This window comes from Bidens hawaiensis, unplaced genomic scaffold (assembly GCF_021521415.1).
Source record: "Bidens hawaiensis isolate Kalapana, Puna unplaced genomic scaffold, B.hawaiensis_p1.1 tig00026862_1, whole genome shotgun sequence".
NCBI classification, from domain to species: Eukaryota; Viridiplantae; Streptophyta; class Magnoliopsida; order Asterales; family Asteraceae; genus Bidens; species Bidens hawaiensis.
Genome location: NW_027494332.1, coordinates 17,766 through 38,647, shown reverse-complemented (window position 1 = coordinate 38,647; position 20,882 = coordinate 17,766). Strand labels below are relative to the sequence as shown.

The 20,882-nt window shown below is 33.5% G+C and overlaps 1 protein-coding gene across 1 annotated transcript; it reads left to right on the top strand.

Moving 5' to 3' along the window:
* The first annotated feature begins 772 nt into the window (after positions 1 to 772).
* LOC143574220 (chromodomain helicase hrp1-like) lies at positions 773 to 7,591 on the top strand. The gene is made up of 5 exons (XM_077058891.1): positions 773 to 847; positions 912 to 1,142; positions 1,220 to 1,360; positions 1,968 to 2,112; positions 7,449 to 7,591. The coding sequence occupies exons 1-5, from the start codon at positions 773 to 775 to the stop codon at positions 7,589 to 7,591; spliced, it is 735 nt and encodes a 244-aa protein (XP_076915006.1).
* The last annotated feature ends 13,291 nt before the right edge of the window (positions 7,592 to 20,882 follow it).

Sequence of the window (20,882 nt, the reverse complement as noted above, 5' to 3'; positions counted from 1 at the left end):
GATTTGGGATATGCAGTCTAGGGTTTATACCAAACAAACAAATGTACAATTCAAATTCAAAGCGGAAGAGAACTAGTAGAACCAGAAGCTATAGCGGATGTATTTTTTAAATATTCGCATCCTCACGGTCTCGAGCGATATACGATCACCTCCTGCGCGGCCAAGAACTAGTAGAACCAGAAGCTATCTTAATTGCTATGGCCCGAAATGCACTCATAATCTCACCCTCCTGCTCCGCTATCTCTTGTATAATCTGATCTATCTTCTTCTTGTTCTCAATAAATTGTTCCACCATGTCGGAAGTATTTGTTGAATCCATTTTTGGTAAAGAAAGTTGGATGATATTGGTTTTTTGGAGGTTGAGTTCGTATATTTAATAGGATTTCATAATAAATTCTAAAGCTATGTCCTCCAGAGTATAACAAACTCGGACAAAAATTTATTATACTCCAGAGGACAGCTTTAGAATTTATTATGAAATCCTATTAAAGATATAAATTCTTTCAATTATAAAACATAAAAGTAATAAATATACACTAGTATAGGGCTATATGGCTTACGTAGGCCTATAAGAGTTGTATATTTTACTGGTCAACGTCTACTGACACACGCTGCCATCTATACCACCCGTATAGGCCTATACGAGTCATATGTATGGGACCTCGTGTCTGTATAAGGGCCTGATGTATGTATAGCGGATGTATTTTTTAAATATTTACATGCGGGACAGGCAGCAGTGAGTTAGCTGATGAGGCCTCAACCGAAGTACATAATGATCTTCTTATATGTTAACAAGCTTCGTGATCATTGGAACAGAGGTCAAAATGCTGTTTTCTTTGACGGGCAGGTGAGATTTTTCGTTTATTACTGCATTAAACAATAATCTTTTTTTTATCAACTTAATTTTGCAGGAGCGGTTAGTTAAGGTGGTATCTTTTGTATCATCATTGGTGGATAACATGAAGAAGCCTATTCTAATAATGGCAGCTTCTTCCAGTGCTCTTTTGTTGTGGCAAATGGAGTTTGCAAAGTGGTCAAAGCCGGTCAATGTGGTGATATACAAAGGGAATAAAGATACCCGAGCTGCCATTAGAGGTTCAGAATTTCAAGTCCTTTTATCTTCTCCAGATGCCGTTGTTGAGGTGGACAATTCTTTATATAATATGAAACTAACATAAATTCGTGTATAAATTATTATGCCAATCTTGTTGTTTTGCAGGACATGGAATCGCTTGATCATATTAAGTGGGAAGTGTTAGTGATAGACGAGTGTCAATGCCCTGTGATTTTAACGCATTTAAACAAAATTCAGATGCTTATTGCTGATATGAAATTGTTAACAGTTACCGGCGAATTAGAGGTTTGTTTTCTCACCTCTTTTATCTCAAACGGGTCAATAGCGAAGAAAAGAGATAAAAAGGGAAACGGGTCAAATTGGTCAAACGGCTGATTGGCTGAAAGCCAACTTAAGCATATCTTTATTGCACTAATTAAACAAATGCACGTGGGTCGATAATAAAAAAGTAGATAAAATAAGGGAAACAAGTCAAATTGGTCAAACGGGCCAAGTCTATGTTTTAGAAATGTATGCGTTTCAACAATAATAAAGTAGACAAAAGGTCAAATTGGTCAAATTAAATCAAAACAAATGTACGTGGGTCAACCCGGACCAGTCCGTTTCGACCAGTAATAAAATGGCCATTTATCCCAAACTTTTTTTGGCCCTTACTTAGCCCGCCCACTCTGTTTTAACCAGTAATAAAATGACCATTTAAGCTTGAACTTGATTCATTTTATCTCAAAAGGGTCAAATTGGTCAAACGGACTGAAAGCCAACTTAAGTTATTTGTGGTGCACTAATTCTGAATGAATGTATGTGGGCCAGCCCATTTTGACCAACGAGTGCGCCCGTACTGCAGGCTGCAGTCTTCGTTTTTTCCATTTGCTAATTTTAGTCAACGTTTCAGGATATTTTGCAGAGCTACCGAAATATTCTTTCACTGGTTGATTGCAAAAATGATGATGCTGACACGGACATGAAGGATGATATTAGCATATTGAAAGAAAGACTGTCGCCATTTATAGCATTTGAGTGCAAATTCAATCTGAAAGGTATCTATCTAGTATCTATGTAAGATAACTTTATTTCTTTTGAAAGCATCATTTGGTTATATATATGTTTTATTACAGAAACTGGCGTGGTTAAAATTCTTGAAATTCCTGCATCTTCACTGGTACCTGGGCGCAGTTTAGCCGGGTCAGGAGTACTGTTTGCATCCCCTCATCTAAGGTCAAAACCATCACTCCATAACCGGCCCGACACTGGTGAACCGTGCAGTTGACAAGCACTGCCCTGTATAGAAACAGTTAGACTTTATCAAGTGTATAGAGATCTGACTCAACTGCCCGCACATAGAATTCAAGTGTGTCTGTTAAAAAGGATAGAATTTTTGATAGGCACACCCAGTGTATATGTTGCAAATATGCTTGCTTACAAACATTAGGTGCTTTAGAGATAACGGTTGTCGGTTGCCAGTTGCCAGGTGAGTTAGTTATGTGAAGTTACTAGCAGTTAAAGAACTATTGCATGGGTACCATATATACATAACATCTTTCATCATCTCTAATTTTGGCGGTTTGTAATTCTTCAGAGAAACTATATTCTTGGTTTAGTTGTTAACTATGATGTGTCATAAAACTTGAGTTTTTTTTACCAAAATGGAAGAAAAATTATTTACCAATATAGGCTATTTTGAAAGTATATATCAAAATGGGGATTTTTTTTCTTCTCTCTCCTTTCTATTTAATTCTTTTTAACTTTAGGGTTAAAAAAAGAAGAAAAACAAAAAAAAAAAAAGCCAAAAAACCATTTTGATGAAATACAACTACGTTTTTAATAGTCTCATCTAGCATAAATTCTTTTTTTATCTTTTATTTTCAATGTTTTCGAGCAACTAACTATAGTTTTAACTTTTCTTTTTCTTTTTTTCTAACTTAATTTTTATAATTTTTTCTTCAATCAAGCCATGTTACCTATAGCCACAACTTAAAAATCATCTAAATAAACCTCATAATGAGATGAGAAACATAAAAAACACACTAAACAAGCTTTCAAACTTAACGGTCTTAATATTAAAAGACAAACAAAAATAAGAATGTCAAATAAAGTTAACTTGCTAGAAGTTATAACATGTACATATTAAAATAAAAATATCAAAACAACTTCACCCGCTTAAACATTCATACTTCTAGACTTTGAGGTACATGTTGACCGATTATGACCATGTTCTCCACAAATTCTACAACGGTTACCACTTTTTCCGTCTTTAATGTCCATTCCATTTCGTAGCCTTGTTGAATGAGGGCGGCCCCTTTTGTCTCGCTTTAGATCCGAATTTGGAAGTAATCTAATAGATGGTGAGTGTGGCCAACAAGCTTCATGAAGAATCGGGAAAAACTCGGATGACCAAGTAGCACCATAATCCACAATTGAGTAACACTTGTTAATGTATTGCCAATTGTTCAAAGAAATTTAGTATCGTTTGATTACATCTTTCTCATAAGACAAAAAGAATATGTTAAGTAAATTGAAATATAAAGAAACTGAATATTACGTAAGAACTGACAAAAAGAACATATGCTTAAGACAAATTTACTATCGTTTTATTACAACTTTCTCTTAAAGAATATGTTAAGTAAATTGAAATATAAAAAAACTGAAATTGATATGTGTAAGCGTTTAGTTGATAGAATAGTACATTTGTATGTGATAGTAAATTTGTCTTATTAAGCAAAATAGGACCAATGCTTAAGAATATGAGAAAATTTATGGGAAAAATTGAATCAAATCATGTATGAAAACACAAACACGAAAATCAATTGAAAAACTTGAAGATGATGAATATCGAACTTGGGATTTGTGATTGAAGAACCGAGATTGAGAGCAATGAAAATCGATTATAGATTGAAGAACTTGATCGTCTGTTAGGTTTCTACATGCCGTCTTTGGAGGTTTTTGTTTTCTTTTTTTTCCCTAACCTTAGAGTTAAAAAGAATTAAATAAAAATGAGAGACAAAAGAAAAAATCCCCATTTTAGTAAATACTTTCAGAATAGCCTATATTGGTAAATAATTTTTCCTCTCCACCCATTTTGATAAAAAAAAACCTCCATAAAACTTTATGGTTTAGTTTATCAAGTATATTCTTAAAGGTTTTAAAGCTTTTTGTTGTCATTTTAAAGTGATCTTAAACTCAATTTAAACTTACATTATTTATCCTTAAGTTGACTGATGAATATCATTTAGGCCACCACTAACCTAAGATAAACAAATAAAGAAATTGAAAGAAACTTAATAAGCAAAACAAATGCATGGCAACTAGGGGCGCAAACTAGCGGAGTTTTCTGAAAAGTAAAGCTCGTTTGATTACCGAGCTTAAGCCGAGTCTTAACAAACCTTGTGTATTTTATGTTTTACCTCTTTCAGACTTTTATATATTAATTTCACACTGTCTAGCCAAACTTTGGCTTATTTAAGGTACCGCATAAGCTCAAGTTCGTCTAATGCTTTTCTCAAATATATTAAAGTAATTTAAAACACATATATATTAATTTATATAATAGTGAGCACTTGCTCATGTTTTGTAACTTTGCTTCTATGATTTGGACAAAAATATGTGTTTGGGTGAAAATCAACCCCCCCCCTGCACACGCGCTCATATCTCTTCGGTTTTGGAATTACTAGAGTACCCAAAAAGCTAAACTTATCAAAAAACAATGAAGTTATTATCCAATCAATCTTTGTCATTACTTTTTGGATCATTTGGCTTACAAGAAACGCTTTAGTTTTGAACAATATCTCCTCTTCCGTGAGCAAGATGGCATCGGCCGCCACATAATATAGGCCTCATCCTTTCTTTGGATGAAAAACCGGGCCAAGTTGAAAAGTCTCGATTTGGAGAAATGGAGCTGGTTTAGCTATTCAAATTTCCCTTTGTAATTGTTTTTGTCTTGTTAATTCTCGTATGTTGTACTTGTTTCTAACTTCTTACTAGTTTTTAATACATTCGTCTTTCCGAAAAAAAAATATAATAAACAAGCCGAGCTCGAACTTTATAAAAAAGTTCGAAACAAGCCGAGCTCAAGCTCTTATAAATATAAAAAAACAAGCGCTCTATCCTGATTAACTCAGCTCCTTTGCAACTCTGAATCGGGTCTTCGGAGCACACATGAACCGAGGTGAGGGTTTGGTAGTACTACACGTGGGCAGTGCTACGTGTCACAACCACTAATAATTGATTTTAGAAAAGTATGGGAAAACAGCAAACCACAAGAAAGAAAGAAGCATCTTGCAACAGTTTACATCGATTCCCGCCATTTTGAGATCTGAATCGAACCCTAATTTGGAGTCGTCGGAGATTTTGGTATTAATTCCAACACTTTCCTCTTATTATTATTATTATTATTATTATTATTATTATTCAGTTGTTTTGTTTGTTTGCTGAATCGTTAATACAAGCTATGCTCGTGAGTAGTTTTTAAAGCTCGAGCTTGACTCATAAGTATTTTATCAAGCTCTAGCTTAGCTCGGACTCTATTGGTTTGTTATTTATTTATTACTTTACTCATATATTTTATTCATAACCCAGTTTATTTTTTTCTTAATATTATATATATATTACTAATTAGTATATAGTTATATTAAATAAAAGCTATACTAATAATAGAATCATTCAGGCTCGCCAGCCGGCATGAGCTCCAAAAAATAGCTTACTTTTAGGTTCGCTTGTTTAAGCTGGGCTTGATTCGAGCTTTTAACAAGCCGATTCGAGTAGTCATGAGCGGCTTGACCCGTTTGCACCGCTAGTGGTTGAGGCCAACTTCAGATAATATTTGAAAACTAGATGAGATGATCAACTAGTATAACAAAATCATATTTAGGCTTTTGCTGCTCATGCTTCACATAATCACATTCAGCTTACTCATGTTTCATTATACTACTTATTGTGTATATAATATTCATTGGATTACATATACAACACTTACACATTACTTGTTAGTTGTTACACACGCGCAGCCATTACAATGAAATGTCCACTAAAAAGCGGGAAAGGAAGTATTCGAATTGGAGTACACAATTTGATGACAATGTCGATCCACGATCGTTGAGACAAGCATGTTACCGTTCCTCGAGACTTGCCACAAATAAACTAAACGCACTTGCTCAGGAATATTCTTCACCAAGGTCATTTAGTTACTCACATATTTCTGCATACATATTGTTCATTATTTATAAACAATAAAGCTGTTTGGATAACAGATCATGTACAAATGACAAAATCGAATCTGGTGTGTGTTCTGTTTCTGATAGCACATACGCGACATGCAGCAGTGAGTTAGCAGATGAGGTCTCAACCGAAACAATTAATAATATCCTTCCTTATGTTAACAAGCTTCGTGATCATCGGAACAAAGGTCAAAATGCTGTTTTCTTTGACGGGCAGGTGAGATTTTCACTTATTTATGCATTGGATGATAATCTCTCTTTTTAGTTTTAACAAATAAAAGATTAATTAGTTGGATGTTGCAGGAGCGGGTAGTTAAGGTGGTGTCATTTATATCGTCATTGGTGGATAGCACGAAGAAGCCTATTCTAATAATAGCAGCTTCTTCCAGTGCTCTTTTGTTGTGGCAAATGGAGTTTGCAAAGTGGTCAAAGTCGGTCAATGTTGTAATATACAAAGGGAATAAAGATACGCGGGCTGCCATTAGAGGTTCAGAATTTCAAGTCCTTTTATCTTCTCCAGACGCCATTGTTGAGGTACACAATTCTCTATATAATATGAAACTAACACAAATTTATATATGAATTATATTAATATCGTTGTTTTGCAGGATATGGAAACACTTGATCGTATTAAATGGGAACTGTTAGTGGTAGACGAGTGCCAAGGCCCCTTGATTTCAACGCATTTAAAGAAATTTCAGATGCTTATGACTGATATGAATCTGTTAACAGTTTCTGGTGAACCAGTGGTATGTTTTATCACCTCTCTTTTATCTCAAGCGGGTCAATAATAGTCAAACGGGCTGAAAGCCAACTTAAGTCATCTGTGGTAGTGTGGTGCACTAATTCTAAACAAATGTATGTTGGCCAGCGCGTTATTACCGCCACTACTGCCTTTGTTTTCTACATTTGCTGATTTCAGTGAACTGTTTCAGGATGATATTTTGCAGAGCTACCAAAATATTCTTTCACTGGTTGATTGCAAAAATGAAAAGACGGAAATGAAGGACGATGATATTAGCGTATTGAAAGAAAGACTTTCGCCATTTGTAGCATTTGAGTGCAAGTTTAATCTGAAAGGTATCTATAATTTCAAGATAAGTTTATTTCTTTCTAGAATATTAATTGGTTATAGATTTTTTCTTTTTTCTTTTTTATTACAGAAATTAGTGCCGTTAAAGTTGTTGAAATCCCTGCATCTGCACTGGTACCTGGGCGCAGTTTAGCCGGGTCAGGAGTACTGTTTGCAGCCCCTCATTTACGGTCAAACCCGTCATTGCTTGCATCACTCCATAACCGACTCTAACTCTGGCGAACCATCACTTGAGCCAAAGCCAAACAATTAGCGAACGTATAGAAACGGTTGACCTTTATCAAGTATATAGACTTCTAACCCAACTGCCATTCCATGGATCTTATGATGAGGGTGGCTAGTCTAACATTAAATCATGGCACTTTTAGTTCTTGCAAATTTGCACTTGCAATAGAGGTTTTTGGAAGCAATTTTGGATGTGTGTGGTTTGATATGAATTTGATGATAGTGTTCATATCTAGTAGTTGAACTATTCAAAGCTGCACATCAGCACCACCATATAACTTGAGGGTCAATGTGAATTATAGTCAACTGAGTCAACAGTTTGGCAGTTAGTCAAGTGGTTTAGTTAGTTATCTTAGTTATGTTTATGTTACTGGCAGTTTAGTAGTCCCTTTGAAACTATGCATTGGCATTGGCATTACGTATTTAGGGTAAAATTAACATACAAATTAAATTATTGTGCTAACTGTGAGAAACTGAGAATCAAGTAGTGTAATTATATTTACAAGTAGTGTAATTACACTATGTTGTAATTCATCATCATCATCGTACTCAGTATATCCCACCAATAGCAAAGCTATGGTAGGGTCTGAGGCTATGTTGTAATTACACTATGTTGTAATTACACTACATTATAATTGCACTATATTGTATATAATTAAACTACTTGATTCTCACGGTTAGCATGCTAATTTAATTTGTATTTGATCTAAGCTCATGTACTTATTCATATTCATTCAAAACTATACAGGATTACATACACACAATCTTTTTCACTTCACTTTATTTGAGTGTTTTAGGTGCATGTAATGTGTTTGCTTTAACTTACTAATTTCATATAATCAACAAAATAAATATATGAACTTACATTTTGTGTCAAATGACTTTTAACTTTTCAAAAATAAGTTTTGAGGATAAATCCAGTCCTCTAGAAAATGATCTCTTATTTTGACACATGAACACAACTTACTGTTTGTTTATAGGATCTTTGTTGGAAAATAAAGCGTTGAATGTTAGGCGAGTGAGATCAGAAATTTTGGGAAAAATTAGAGAGAAAGCAATCCTACCAGCGCTATGACTAGGTGATCAGATGTTTTGCGAAAGTTAGAGATAAAGAAACCCCGCGAAGTGTTATGACTTACATTCGTTTAGTCAGTTTTCATGGTGTTATCGTTTGCGGTTATGGGACCATTGATCATGCTTTATTGACCGCATTGGTTAAGAGTGACGCGTATCAAAATTAAAAGAGGGGGGGGGGGGGAAGTTATTGTTAGATCTTTTTATTTATAAAGGTTATTATATTTTAATCAAATCATCAAACATATTGGTTACATGGAGGCGGATGGGGTTAATCAAATATATCAAATGATTGGAAATCTATACAGATCTTTTCCGTCTGATTGTTCTAAAAAATTTAAGCTAATACAAAACTGGGCGAGTGACTCTTTGGAACTTTTCAATTAAGGAAACCATTTATCTTATCACAGACACAGTTGACAAGAAGATGTTAACATGGGAAACACCCATGCACCTCAAATTGTCTTTAGGTGAGAAAGAACACGGGGGTGGCAGACAAGGTGGTAAGTTGTCGGGGAGTTTAATGTCATAACGACAACTATATTTCTTCGTATTTTAAACAAAAATAGCATTTGTTTTTTTTTTTTTAAGTAGAATTCGTTTTCCTTTAGAAAATGACGGGCTTCAATAAAATATATACAAAACAAAAATTATTAATCATTATAGTACTAAGTAAATGATATTAATAAGAATATTATTATATGGGTATATTAATCTTGTTGATATAGCTTGCCCATGAACTTTCATTTTATAAGACAAACATTCTTAAGTTTTCTTAATAAGTGATGTGGACTGAAATTTCTTTTTATAAAAATGTGCAAACCCAAATGCTATTATCTTTGAATCGTTTCAAACGACGCAGTCCTCCATTTATTTATTATATGTAGTGATATAAAACAAATTAACAAAAGAGAGAAAAGACCAAAGCATAAAAAAGACACTTATTCAAGAAAAGATTATTTCATAACAATATCTGCATAGGAGATTTACTATGTCCACCATATGTTTTGACAAAAAGACACTGAACTTTGAAGGAAGCTTGCATTTCCCTTGTTTGGCCTGCTATAATAGTTTTGATCACAATGCTCTAATGATGCTTTTCATTTGTTATTCACTTATTCTTATGCCTTTGTTATGCCTTTTAGGTTCAGTGGCACGAGATGCTACTGCTGAACATGCACTCTTTACATAGATCTGCAATAGTTGACAAAATACCCAAAAGTCAAAAATCAATGAACCCCCATCAAACGGAGTATGTATTTCTGCTTCAATATCAAATTGGTGCATTTTTAATCTATAATTCCCTGGTCCTCTTTTCACTGTATCAGTCTAACTTATGTTTTTACTTACCTTCTATCTACGATCCTTAATATTGAAAAGAACTTTAGAGATGACCAATGATATATCCTGCAAGAAGAAAGAAAAAATAATCACCAAACAGGTTTAAGATGTCAACAAAAAGTCAATGGTAAGTCAAAATACCTGATGCGGCATTTGGCCCCTTTCAAGATAACCAACACAGTCAAAAACATGAAAGCATTTCTAGCAGCAGCGTTCCGAGGTCAACAAAAGTCAATGGTAACCGAGAGTACTTTAAAAGATGATTAATATAGAAACCAAAAGATAATATTAGAAAAACACTTACATAAAGAGCTCCCCCAACTACTACGAGGTGCCACGGGGCCGCCTTTCTGCTCTAATCCGTACAACTCTGCCATTTAAGCAACTCAAATAGAATTTATTTTTGCTATAATCTGGAGCCTAAAAGTGTAGAAAATTCAAAATCATAAAGCTTAGAACATGATAATAATTATTTATTAGTATTATTTTTTAAAAAAAAATTAATCAACTGCTCAACATTAAAAGAGCATTTCATTATGACCTTTTTCTTCATGCAACTTAAAAGGGAGTGCACCGTGGCATCTCTGCAAATAAAAAAAATGTGTTTGCTTTCCTCTCCTCTTCAAGAATATCACAACCGCCCAACAAAAGATCATCACTGTCAGGTATAGCTTGAAGAACATCTATTGGACTGTAAATCCTTGCGGTTTTCCAGTAACATTTGCAATGTTGGTTTCATTGACCTACAAAAAGATTAAAACATGCATAAAACCTTCATAATATCCTAAGAACAAACAACAAAAATTAGTCATTCAGGTGTCACAAAAAAGAATACTAACACAATTATAAAAATCCGTATGTATTTCAATTTGAAAGCGAATGTTATACTGTCCTTCAAAACATAACTTATGGAAATTAGGCACAGCTATTATTGTGTAAGATCTTGAATCAGGATGATTATTCACCTATGATTTTTTGCTGTAACCATTCCCGAATCCCCGGGGTATTGATGCCATTAATGATTCTTCAAAACAGCTAATCCATTAATGGTTCTTCAAACTCCATCTTCCTCTAAGAGGTTAACCTGATGTTGCAATATATGTAAATCAATTAACAGTCCCCGTGTATGAACTGCAACAATACCATAATAATAGGTAATTTCAACTGCGGTGCCAAACACATAGATAGCTAGCAGCGACGGTGAAGAAAAGATTTGAATGGAGAGTGGTGGTGGCAGTTTTTTATTGGCCGGTCAAAACCATCGGATTTTTTCCAAATCTATCGGCGCCGATTGATTTGGGTGGACTATTTCTGGAATGTAAGATTTTCAAGGACTATTACGGGAATCTGTCTCTTCTTTTGGATCATTTTCAGAATTTTCCCTTTATATTATCTTATTTTCAGATCAATATATAATATATGTATGCATCTATGGTTAAAGATTTATATTACTTACAGGGTTGTACCAGGGACACGCCAAGCATCCCTTATACGTTTTGTATAGGGCTATACGGGAGGCGTATAGGGGGTGTTGGTGTCCCTAGAAAACCCCTATTTATATTTAGTATTTTCAAATCAAAATATGTATGTATTTAGGATTAAAGATCTTAGCTATTTTTGGGTTAAAAATATATTTGGAAGACCACTTTTGACATGAAAGGATTAGTGTAAGTTTAAAGTGTAATTGTTGTTGGCGATGTTTTAACTAGTGTCTTGCTAGTCTGAATGTTTTAGAAAAAACGTGGTTTAAGATGCATATATTTTTTCACCAAAATAAGTACCCATTTTTATAACTTTACAAATTCGGTCAATGTCTATAGGTTCATTTTGAAATAAAAACTACCCCATCCCCACCATATTTGGTGTTTGTTTATATATACAGTCACACACGTTGAAAGGGGTTTTATAAAAACCTTATATAATAATAGAATATAATGGTTTAATAAAAAGCAACTGGTAAACAAATTATTGTTTAGAAATAAGAGTGCTATGTTTTTTTATTTGTTAAATAAGTTAATTAAATAGAAATCAAATTAGATGACAGACTTTGGGAATCTATCTGCTTTAATAAAATACCACCATTTTTGTCACTTGTCAATCCCATAGCCCTCCTCATATTTTTTTTAAACCAATTTTAATATATGGTCCTTATCCTTTAAGTCATTTCAATACATGAATTCAATATTTTTATTAAATGTTAATCCTAACGGATTCATTTATTAACATTAATGATGAAATGAGAAAATATAAAAAATTGAAGTTTGCGGGTTTGTTAGAATAAAATTTTAAATTCACGAGTAATTGCAAATAAAGAAAATAAATGTGCATCATTGTCGAATAATTTGGATTTGTATGGTAAACTACAAATTGTTTTTAAACTAAGATTCGAGCAGCAGTGCATAAATTTTTATATAAGATTGGTTTAAAATTTGGATTTAATAATTTTTTCATATGCATTTGAACTCAAGAAAATGTGTATTTTTTTAATTTGCAAGCATTTTGTATAAATATTGCAAATATGGAGAATACCTATTATATATATCTTGGTGTTTAGCATTAAATCATTGAAGTTGAATATTATAATTATAAACCATATGTATAACGATTTACTATATGAACTATCTGTCATTTTGTAAGGGCACATATGAAATTAATCCTTTATTTATATGACTTTTTTGTGCAATATAAAATGTTTTAGCAATAAGAAGATCAACATTTAGTTTTCAATATTTTCTTCCATAACTCAGACCAAAATGCTTTATAAACATATATTTTATACCTTGATTTATACTTTTTTTATACATTTAAATATAATTAATTTAATATGTCTTATAAGACAAATTACTTAATTAAAAGCATTCAAAATTTTAAACCAAAAAATCTGCTTCAATCCCATTTCACTATTTTCGCTTTCCAAAATCATTTAAGATATTGAACCCTAAAATATCGTTTTCATTAATTATTTACATAATTTCAATATTATATTAACTTACTATTTTTATTTTTATACAAATAAACGAAGTGAGTTTACGTTAGTGTTACATGTTGGTTAGTACATAATTAAATTATTTATTATGGTTTATATTCAAAATAATAAAACTATATATAGAATTTAAAAAAAATACAATCATAACATTTATTATTAAAATATGTTATAAAAATTCATTAATATTCACACTTATCATAATGTAACTTAACAGAAATATTTATTATTTTTATTTTTTGTTATTTGTAACTTAATCATTATTCTCATTACATTTCAAGGAATATTCTATTTTCACATTAATTAAAAAAATAGTTAATCCAGTTAAAAGTCATTTACCATGTTTTTGGGATAATCATGTTTTTTTCAACAACGTTCAGGTAATCTGGTTTTTTGGGATAATCATGTTTTTTTTATAAACATGAGCAGATGATCTCAAATGGCATAATATTAATTGATTAAAAGGTATGATATTTTATGTGCATGAATATTTTTTTTGTTAGTTTCATGGATACATTATCATTTATCTAGGGTTGGTATATATACTTGAAGAACCTTATTTGTCACATAAAAGAGTTATAAATAGACCTATATGTTAACTTATTAAGAGTTATAAGCAGAAATAAACTACAGATTTTGATTTTTGATAAACAATGTATACCGACAAATACAATCACAAATGTAGTGCAGAAAGAAGGTTTTACTTATTTCTAGCATATTTGTGTAATCTTAATTATGTAATTTCTGTAATTTTAATGTAAATTGTAATTGTATTAACAATATATCATTTTATTGACTGCATTTCACCTAATGATTAAAGTTTAAAATTTTCATCAATTACCCGTATAATTAGGGGTGTTAATCGGGTTAACCCGATCAGGTTTCGGGTTAGTCGGGTCGGGTCGGGTTAATCAGGTTTTTTATAAAAGAAAACTAACTCGCAACCCGACCCTATTAACGTTCGGGTTTATCGAGTTCGGGTTACTCAGGTTTCGGGTTAGTCGGGTCGGATTGATCAGGTTAGTCGGGTTACTCTATATTTTGAGGTTAATTTAAATAGACATACATAATTACCTAACTAAGATATAACATCTACCGTGAAACTATCTTGTAATCAAGTTAAGAGCCCCACATGCATAAAATTTATTACTCAAGTGGCTCGTTTTCTTTCAAAGATTTTACTGACTTCTAGCCATGAAATCTAGAGTTATGCTTATATAGTTATATATGAACTCATAGGAAGTATTTGGATGAGTTTAAAATATAACTGTTTGTCAAACAATCACGAAGGTGTAACAAAGATAGTAATCTAATCATTAGCATTTTAACAAAAGTAGAATTAGTTGGTTATATTGTTGTCTGTTATGCAAATAACTAGTAGTTGAGAGTTGGAAAGTTGTAGGTTTTAACTTTATAGATTTAACCAATACATGTATAGGAAATCAGGTTATTCGGGTCAACCCGAAACCCGACTATTTTTCTAAAATGAACCCGAAACCCGACCCTAAACTATCCAGGTTAATCGGGTTAACCCGAATAACCCAATTAATAATTTTTTACCCTATTTAACCCGACCCTAATTAGCTTAGTCGGGTTTGAGTCGGGTTAATCGGGTTCGGACTTTTTGAACACCCCTACGTATAACACGGGCTCAAACTAGTATTCAATAATAAATGGTGTTGTTACACTCCCCAACTATCCAACTCTCTTTTCCACCTTGGTCATGCCATTCAAATTTATTACTTTGCATTTATATCAAATTTATTATTTTTCAATAAATAAAAATATGTATTTATGGATTATATAATCCATAAATGTCATTCCAAAGAGAACTTTGTTAAAAATGTAAAGATCCACTTATTTAAGCATCCACTAATATAATGTTTCACACTTCCCAAAACCTTCAAGTATATTCACACTATACTCATCATACCTCAAGCTCTCTTCTTTTTTTTTACTACTCTTTTTCCTGTTGTGAGATGTCTTGGATTTCTTGGCTGCAGATCCTCCTTCAACGGCCCTGAACCCCCAGCCGCAGGCACGGTTGCTACCATCCTTAGAGGGGCTGTTGCTCCCCATGGCAAAACCTCTACATCTTCCCAGCGTCCTTCATTCGCTGCTTTCTTAAACTCTTTTGCACACTCAGGTGATGTCTTACAAGTGTTCTTCTCGACATCAGTTACGACACCAACTCTAACCATTCGGTTTTCTTTCACATCATGTAGCACCACCCGCCCCATCGACGGGCGTTCAAACACACTCTCAACTACGGCTGGAGTGTACACAGCCAAAACGACAAGCCCATATTCACCCGCTCTTAGTGGCTCGCCTTGATTTGTTATTGTTTTCCTGGTCTTCCGGTTAAATTTGCAAAGCACATTTGTCACAACTGCTTCAAATTTGTGTGTCAACCAAGTTATTGTCAACTTTAATATTTTCCAAAGTATTTGACCAACCACTCGAGCAGAAACTCAAACCAGAACCAAGAATCAAACTACCGGAGTGAACCCGGCCATAGATAAATCCATACTCACAATCCTCCTCAGTAATCATCTCGAGAACAAATCTTAAATGACTCTCATCTTTATGAAACTGACTCATCCTATCAAGTTTCTTAACAAGTGTTGATGCGTCATACCATTCGATTTTTGATGTTTTCTAGCATATATTCTGGCTCTCCAATGCTGTCATACAAGACCCGTTTAACCCAAAAAGTTTTTATTCATTGTTCTCCTATATTAACACTTACAGTTTATTTAAAAATTTATATTAATTTTCCTTTTAGCTATAACTTTTGGCTTAGAAAAAACAACATATAAAGCGCCTAACCCAAAAAGTTTTTATTCATTGTTCTCCCATATTAACACTTACAATTCATTTAAAAAATTATATTAATTTTCCTTTTAGCTATAACTTTTGGCTTAGAAAAAACAACATATAAAGCGCCTAACCCCTAATGCCATAGGGCACGATGCTTGTTCATGAATGTTTTCCATAAGATATATAAGATATGTAGTGTTGACATATGAACCTTCTATAATGAGTATCTCCCGATTCACCACCGAGGCACCGATACTCCACATATGACATTTTGCACATCACCACCCAACTCAATCACATAAAATTTCTTTATGACGGTGTTAAGCCTTTTGAATGAAGGCTTAAACTGATAACTTGCATTCGACACATCGCCTATTAAACTCTTAATAGTGGTTGATTTTCCACAACTAGGGAGACCGAGAACTACAACTTGAAAAAATGTGGCAATAATTTAATAAAATGAGTGGAAAGAGAAGCTTATAGTAACCTCACGACAAGGAGACACGTATATCTGCCAACATGCCAGTTGGTGCGGCTCACTCCCCCATGTGGCCACACCGTCACTTTGTGATCTTCGCGAAACACCGCCCCTACCTTTTCTCACGCTGGTGATGAGCCACCTTCTATATTTCCCCCCTTTTTTGGTTCTAAAGATGGTGAAGATGATAAATGTTTTATGAAAGAAGGTGGTTGGGTTGATGATAATGGTTGAAGATGAAGAGAATGGAGGTTGAGAAAGATGGAGAATGTGGTGGTGGCGGCGGCTAAGAATGAGGAAGAGATGGAGAATATGTTTGATTGTTTAGGGTTTGTGTTATATAGTGCTTTTTTTATTTCTTATTTGATTATTTTACCTAATGAATAACATTAAAAATTTTAAATAGGGTATAATTTGATTATATATTCTGTTTTCTTGTTACAACTTCTAAAATACAATATTTTATAGAATTCCGACCATGCATTTGTGTCGTGCTTCTTTTTATCTGCATCGTGATACAAATTTTACTCAAAAGTTAAAGCTGAGCCGCGGATATTATGTACAAGTGAATGAAACACAAACGTATTATTTTATATTTTACAATTATAATAGCGTTTGAATATTTATTTTGTCTTTACTTATAACTTTTAAAATACGATGTTTTATAAAATTCCAAGTATATCGTTATGGCGTGCTTATTTTTTATCTACACCCTAATATAAATTTCACTTAAAACTGAGTTGTGAATATTATGTATAAATGTTCGAATCACAAACGTATATGTTGTCAAAGCAGCTGCATTGTTTACCCTTTCATTATTCTAATAATATGCTATAATTATTTGTAAAATTTCAAACATTTCATTACGATGTGCTTTTTTTTATCGAAATTCAACAAAAGTTCTCATCAAAATTGAACAGGTCAATCATTTTCTCTTTATAATTTTAACATAGAATGTTTTATACAGTTTTGAACATGGTGTTATATTCATAATTCATAGAGTTGCATCTTATTAAGCCAAGTTGTTTGGTTCGCTTAAAGGCCAACTTCAAATCGAAGCATGGATTCAAATATGTTTATCTAAAACTAGGTTTGTACCCGCCGCAATGCGGCGGTACATAATGTACATTCGGTAGGTAAAAGTTTGTTATGATAGTGACGGCACATTAACATGTATTTGGTTGGTAAAAGTTCATTAAGATGTTGGCACTAAACTGAAAGCATTAATCTGTCAACATAGAAAACAGTAATGACAATGATATAACTTACAATATAAGAAATTAATATAGTAAGAAAAAACAAATATAACTTATGATCAAAGAAACACAAATTTGGTTGGTATCGGTTAGCTTCATTATGTAGCTGACACTAAACCTAAAGATTAAATTAGCATACGTCTAGAATACTCGCGTAACTTATTATACCAAAAAAGTAACTCATTTAAAACGATGTTTATTGGGTTGGTAAAATTCGGGCGTTACTACAGCAAGTAGACGTGAATTAGGTCAATTTCGGTTACGTTCGTTACGACACAGGAACTAAAAACAAAACAAAACATTGGTCGGTGTCGGGCCGTTATGGCGACGAGTAGACGCGAATTGGGTCGGTTTCGGTTACGCTCAGTACGATACTAAACTAAAAAATAATCAAAGTATTGTATGATGCGTCACAAGTTGGTGCCGCCCACATGGACCAATGATATTCGTTACGGTTGTAGAACAAAAAAAACAACAAAACTTGGGCATTACGGGGGAGAGTCGATCCGAATTGGGTTTGTTTCGGTTACGTTTTTTACAATATTGGAACTAAAATTGAAAAAAAAAAACAAAAACAAAAAGAAATTTTTTAATGATGTGTCAGAAATTTATACCGCCACGTGGACCAATTACGGTCTTGCGACACCAACCTTCTCTAATTATATATAATAATATAATTCTCTTTGTTTGGCTTCCCAAGTTTAAGTATTATAATATGTATATGTACGTGTATTCATTTTGATGGTTTCGTTTAATGTAAATCCTTTTGGATATTTGGCCTTTTTTTGGTATATTGGTTTTTAATAATCCTAATTATTGTCTTCTGGTCATTGTTTGTCCCAACTAATGAATTGACTACTGATGGTTCCAACTTTTAAAATATTTGTTCCTAACAGTCCGCGACTAACATAATCCTAACACCGTTAGTTTCGGGTCACCGGGAAAACGTTTTTGGTTGGAAAATTCAAATTTGTTACTGAAAAACACCACATGAACACCGCACCCACCGTCAATTGACTCACCGCTAACCAACTACCACCACTTGAGCACCATCAACCGATTCCGACGATGGTTCTAGGGTTTCCGGCGACCTCAATAATTAAGGGTTTTACTAGAAAAAGGTTCCTAAAGGTCCGATACGAAGTTACCAAGATGTTTGGGACGAAAATGTTGAGTTTTTTCGGGGAAAAAAATTGAGTTTTCCGGCCAAAACCGTTTTCCGGTGACATGAAACTAACGACGTTAGGATTCTGTTAGTCGCGGACCGTTATGAATAAATACTTTAAAAGTTGGGACCATCAGTAACCAATTCATTAGTTGGGACCAGCAGTGACCAAAAGACAATAGCCGGGACCATTAAAAACTAATATACCTTTTCTTTTTGGTTGTTATATCGAGTACCGGTACTATGGCGTATCAAAGTGATACCGACCGAATTCCCACACACTTAGCGCGTGAATCTCACTAGTTCACTCTATATGTAAAATTGGGACCACTAACTTTTCTTAACATATACTTTTATTCGCAAATTAACTGAATCTATAATTGAGTTTAGTAAAACTTAAAATTCTTTATAACTAATTACATAAAATAATTAACGGGAAATAGGGCAACATTTTCTTGAGAACTATTCAAAAATATCGTAAGTAATTAATTAGGTGGTGTTTGTTTTTACTTAAAATCTCCGTAGGAGACTTATGTCTGCAGGCGCGCAGACATAAGCTCCTGAAGACTGTTTGTTTTTTTAGAGATTTTAACATATTTTCCCGTCCTAACCTTTTGAAATTACATATTTCCCCAAAATATAAGTTTTCCCCAAAACCTTTTGTCCATCACCGCCACCACCCACCGTCCGCCACCGCCACCGTCCATCACCCCCACCACCCACCGTCCACTACCACCACCATCCACCACCCACCACCACCGTCCATCACCACCACCCACCCGTCGGCCACAACCATCGTCCACTACCACCACCCACCGTCCGCCACCACCACCCACCACCACCACCTACCATCAGCCACCAACACCGTCCACCACCCACCACCACCACCCACCCGTCGGCCACAACCATCGTCCACTACCACCACCCACCATCCGCCACCAACACCCACCACCACCACCACCTACCATCCGCCACCAACACTGTCCACCATCCACCACCATCACAGTCCATCACCACCACCACCACATATTAGTTACGAAATCTACATTAATTTTATTGCTAGAACTTGAAGCTCACGTTTCATGGCGGGGTTGGATTCAATATAAATCATGCGCACTTTAATATAAACAATAGTAAAAATAAGCAAAATATGCTGTCAGGTAAACATATCTAAAGTAAAACTTAGTTGTAATTAATATAAGCTAAACATAAAATGAATTTATAAAAAAGATTTAAATGTATAAAAAATATCTTTGCAAAAAAAAAAAAGAACTTCACTAAACTTTAAAGGTCAGATGATAACTCTTTTAAAGTTCAGAATTAAAAACATAAGAATGTTTACAGTTTATGGACAAACATAAATGATTAAGAAAAATTATATAAAAATTCATGCGCCGGATATAAATATATTAAAGTTCAAAAATTAAAAATGTAATTAAGATCTACATAGGACTACAGGAGTATAACTATAAATTCAATAAACACTAAAAGACAAAAAAAGGGGGGCCAATCATGATTTAATACGGTAGATAATTCAAAATGTTATAGATATACTTTTCTATACTGGGGTGTAATCAAACTGAGTCCGATTTTGACTAAACTAAAGTTTGGCTCATATTGACTTATGAGATCTCGGGTTTGAGTTCAGCTCGTTTTAAGTATTTTTATTTTTTTCTAAAACCCAAGCTCGTATCAAGCTTATTATTTATTAATTATTTTTATATATTTTGAAAAAAAAAAAAAAAAAAAAACTTTACTCGGCTCGAGCTCATATATTACGTTAAACGAGCTAAATCTCAGCTCGAGCTCGGTTACGCAATGAAGAAATTAATCTATAAAAGTTTAAAAGAGAAAAAAAAAACTTAAAATACACACAAAGACTCAATAAAACTTAACGAGACTAATCGGGCTTTACATACCAGACGCGAGTTCAAACTCAATAAAGCTAAAAAGACAAAGTTGATTTTGATATATATATTTCACAATTTGCATGTGAGTAAACCACACATCAAAAGTTGTTCATTGTTCTGTGCATTCATACTTTTGCCATTAATGGTTACATGAAAACACAAAGCAAATTATGATACTTCAAAAATGGCATAATAATGATATTTCACAAAGCAAAGAATCAATCCAACTTAAAAACCCTAAAAACCACCAGA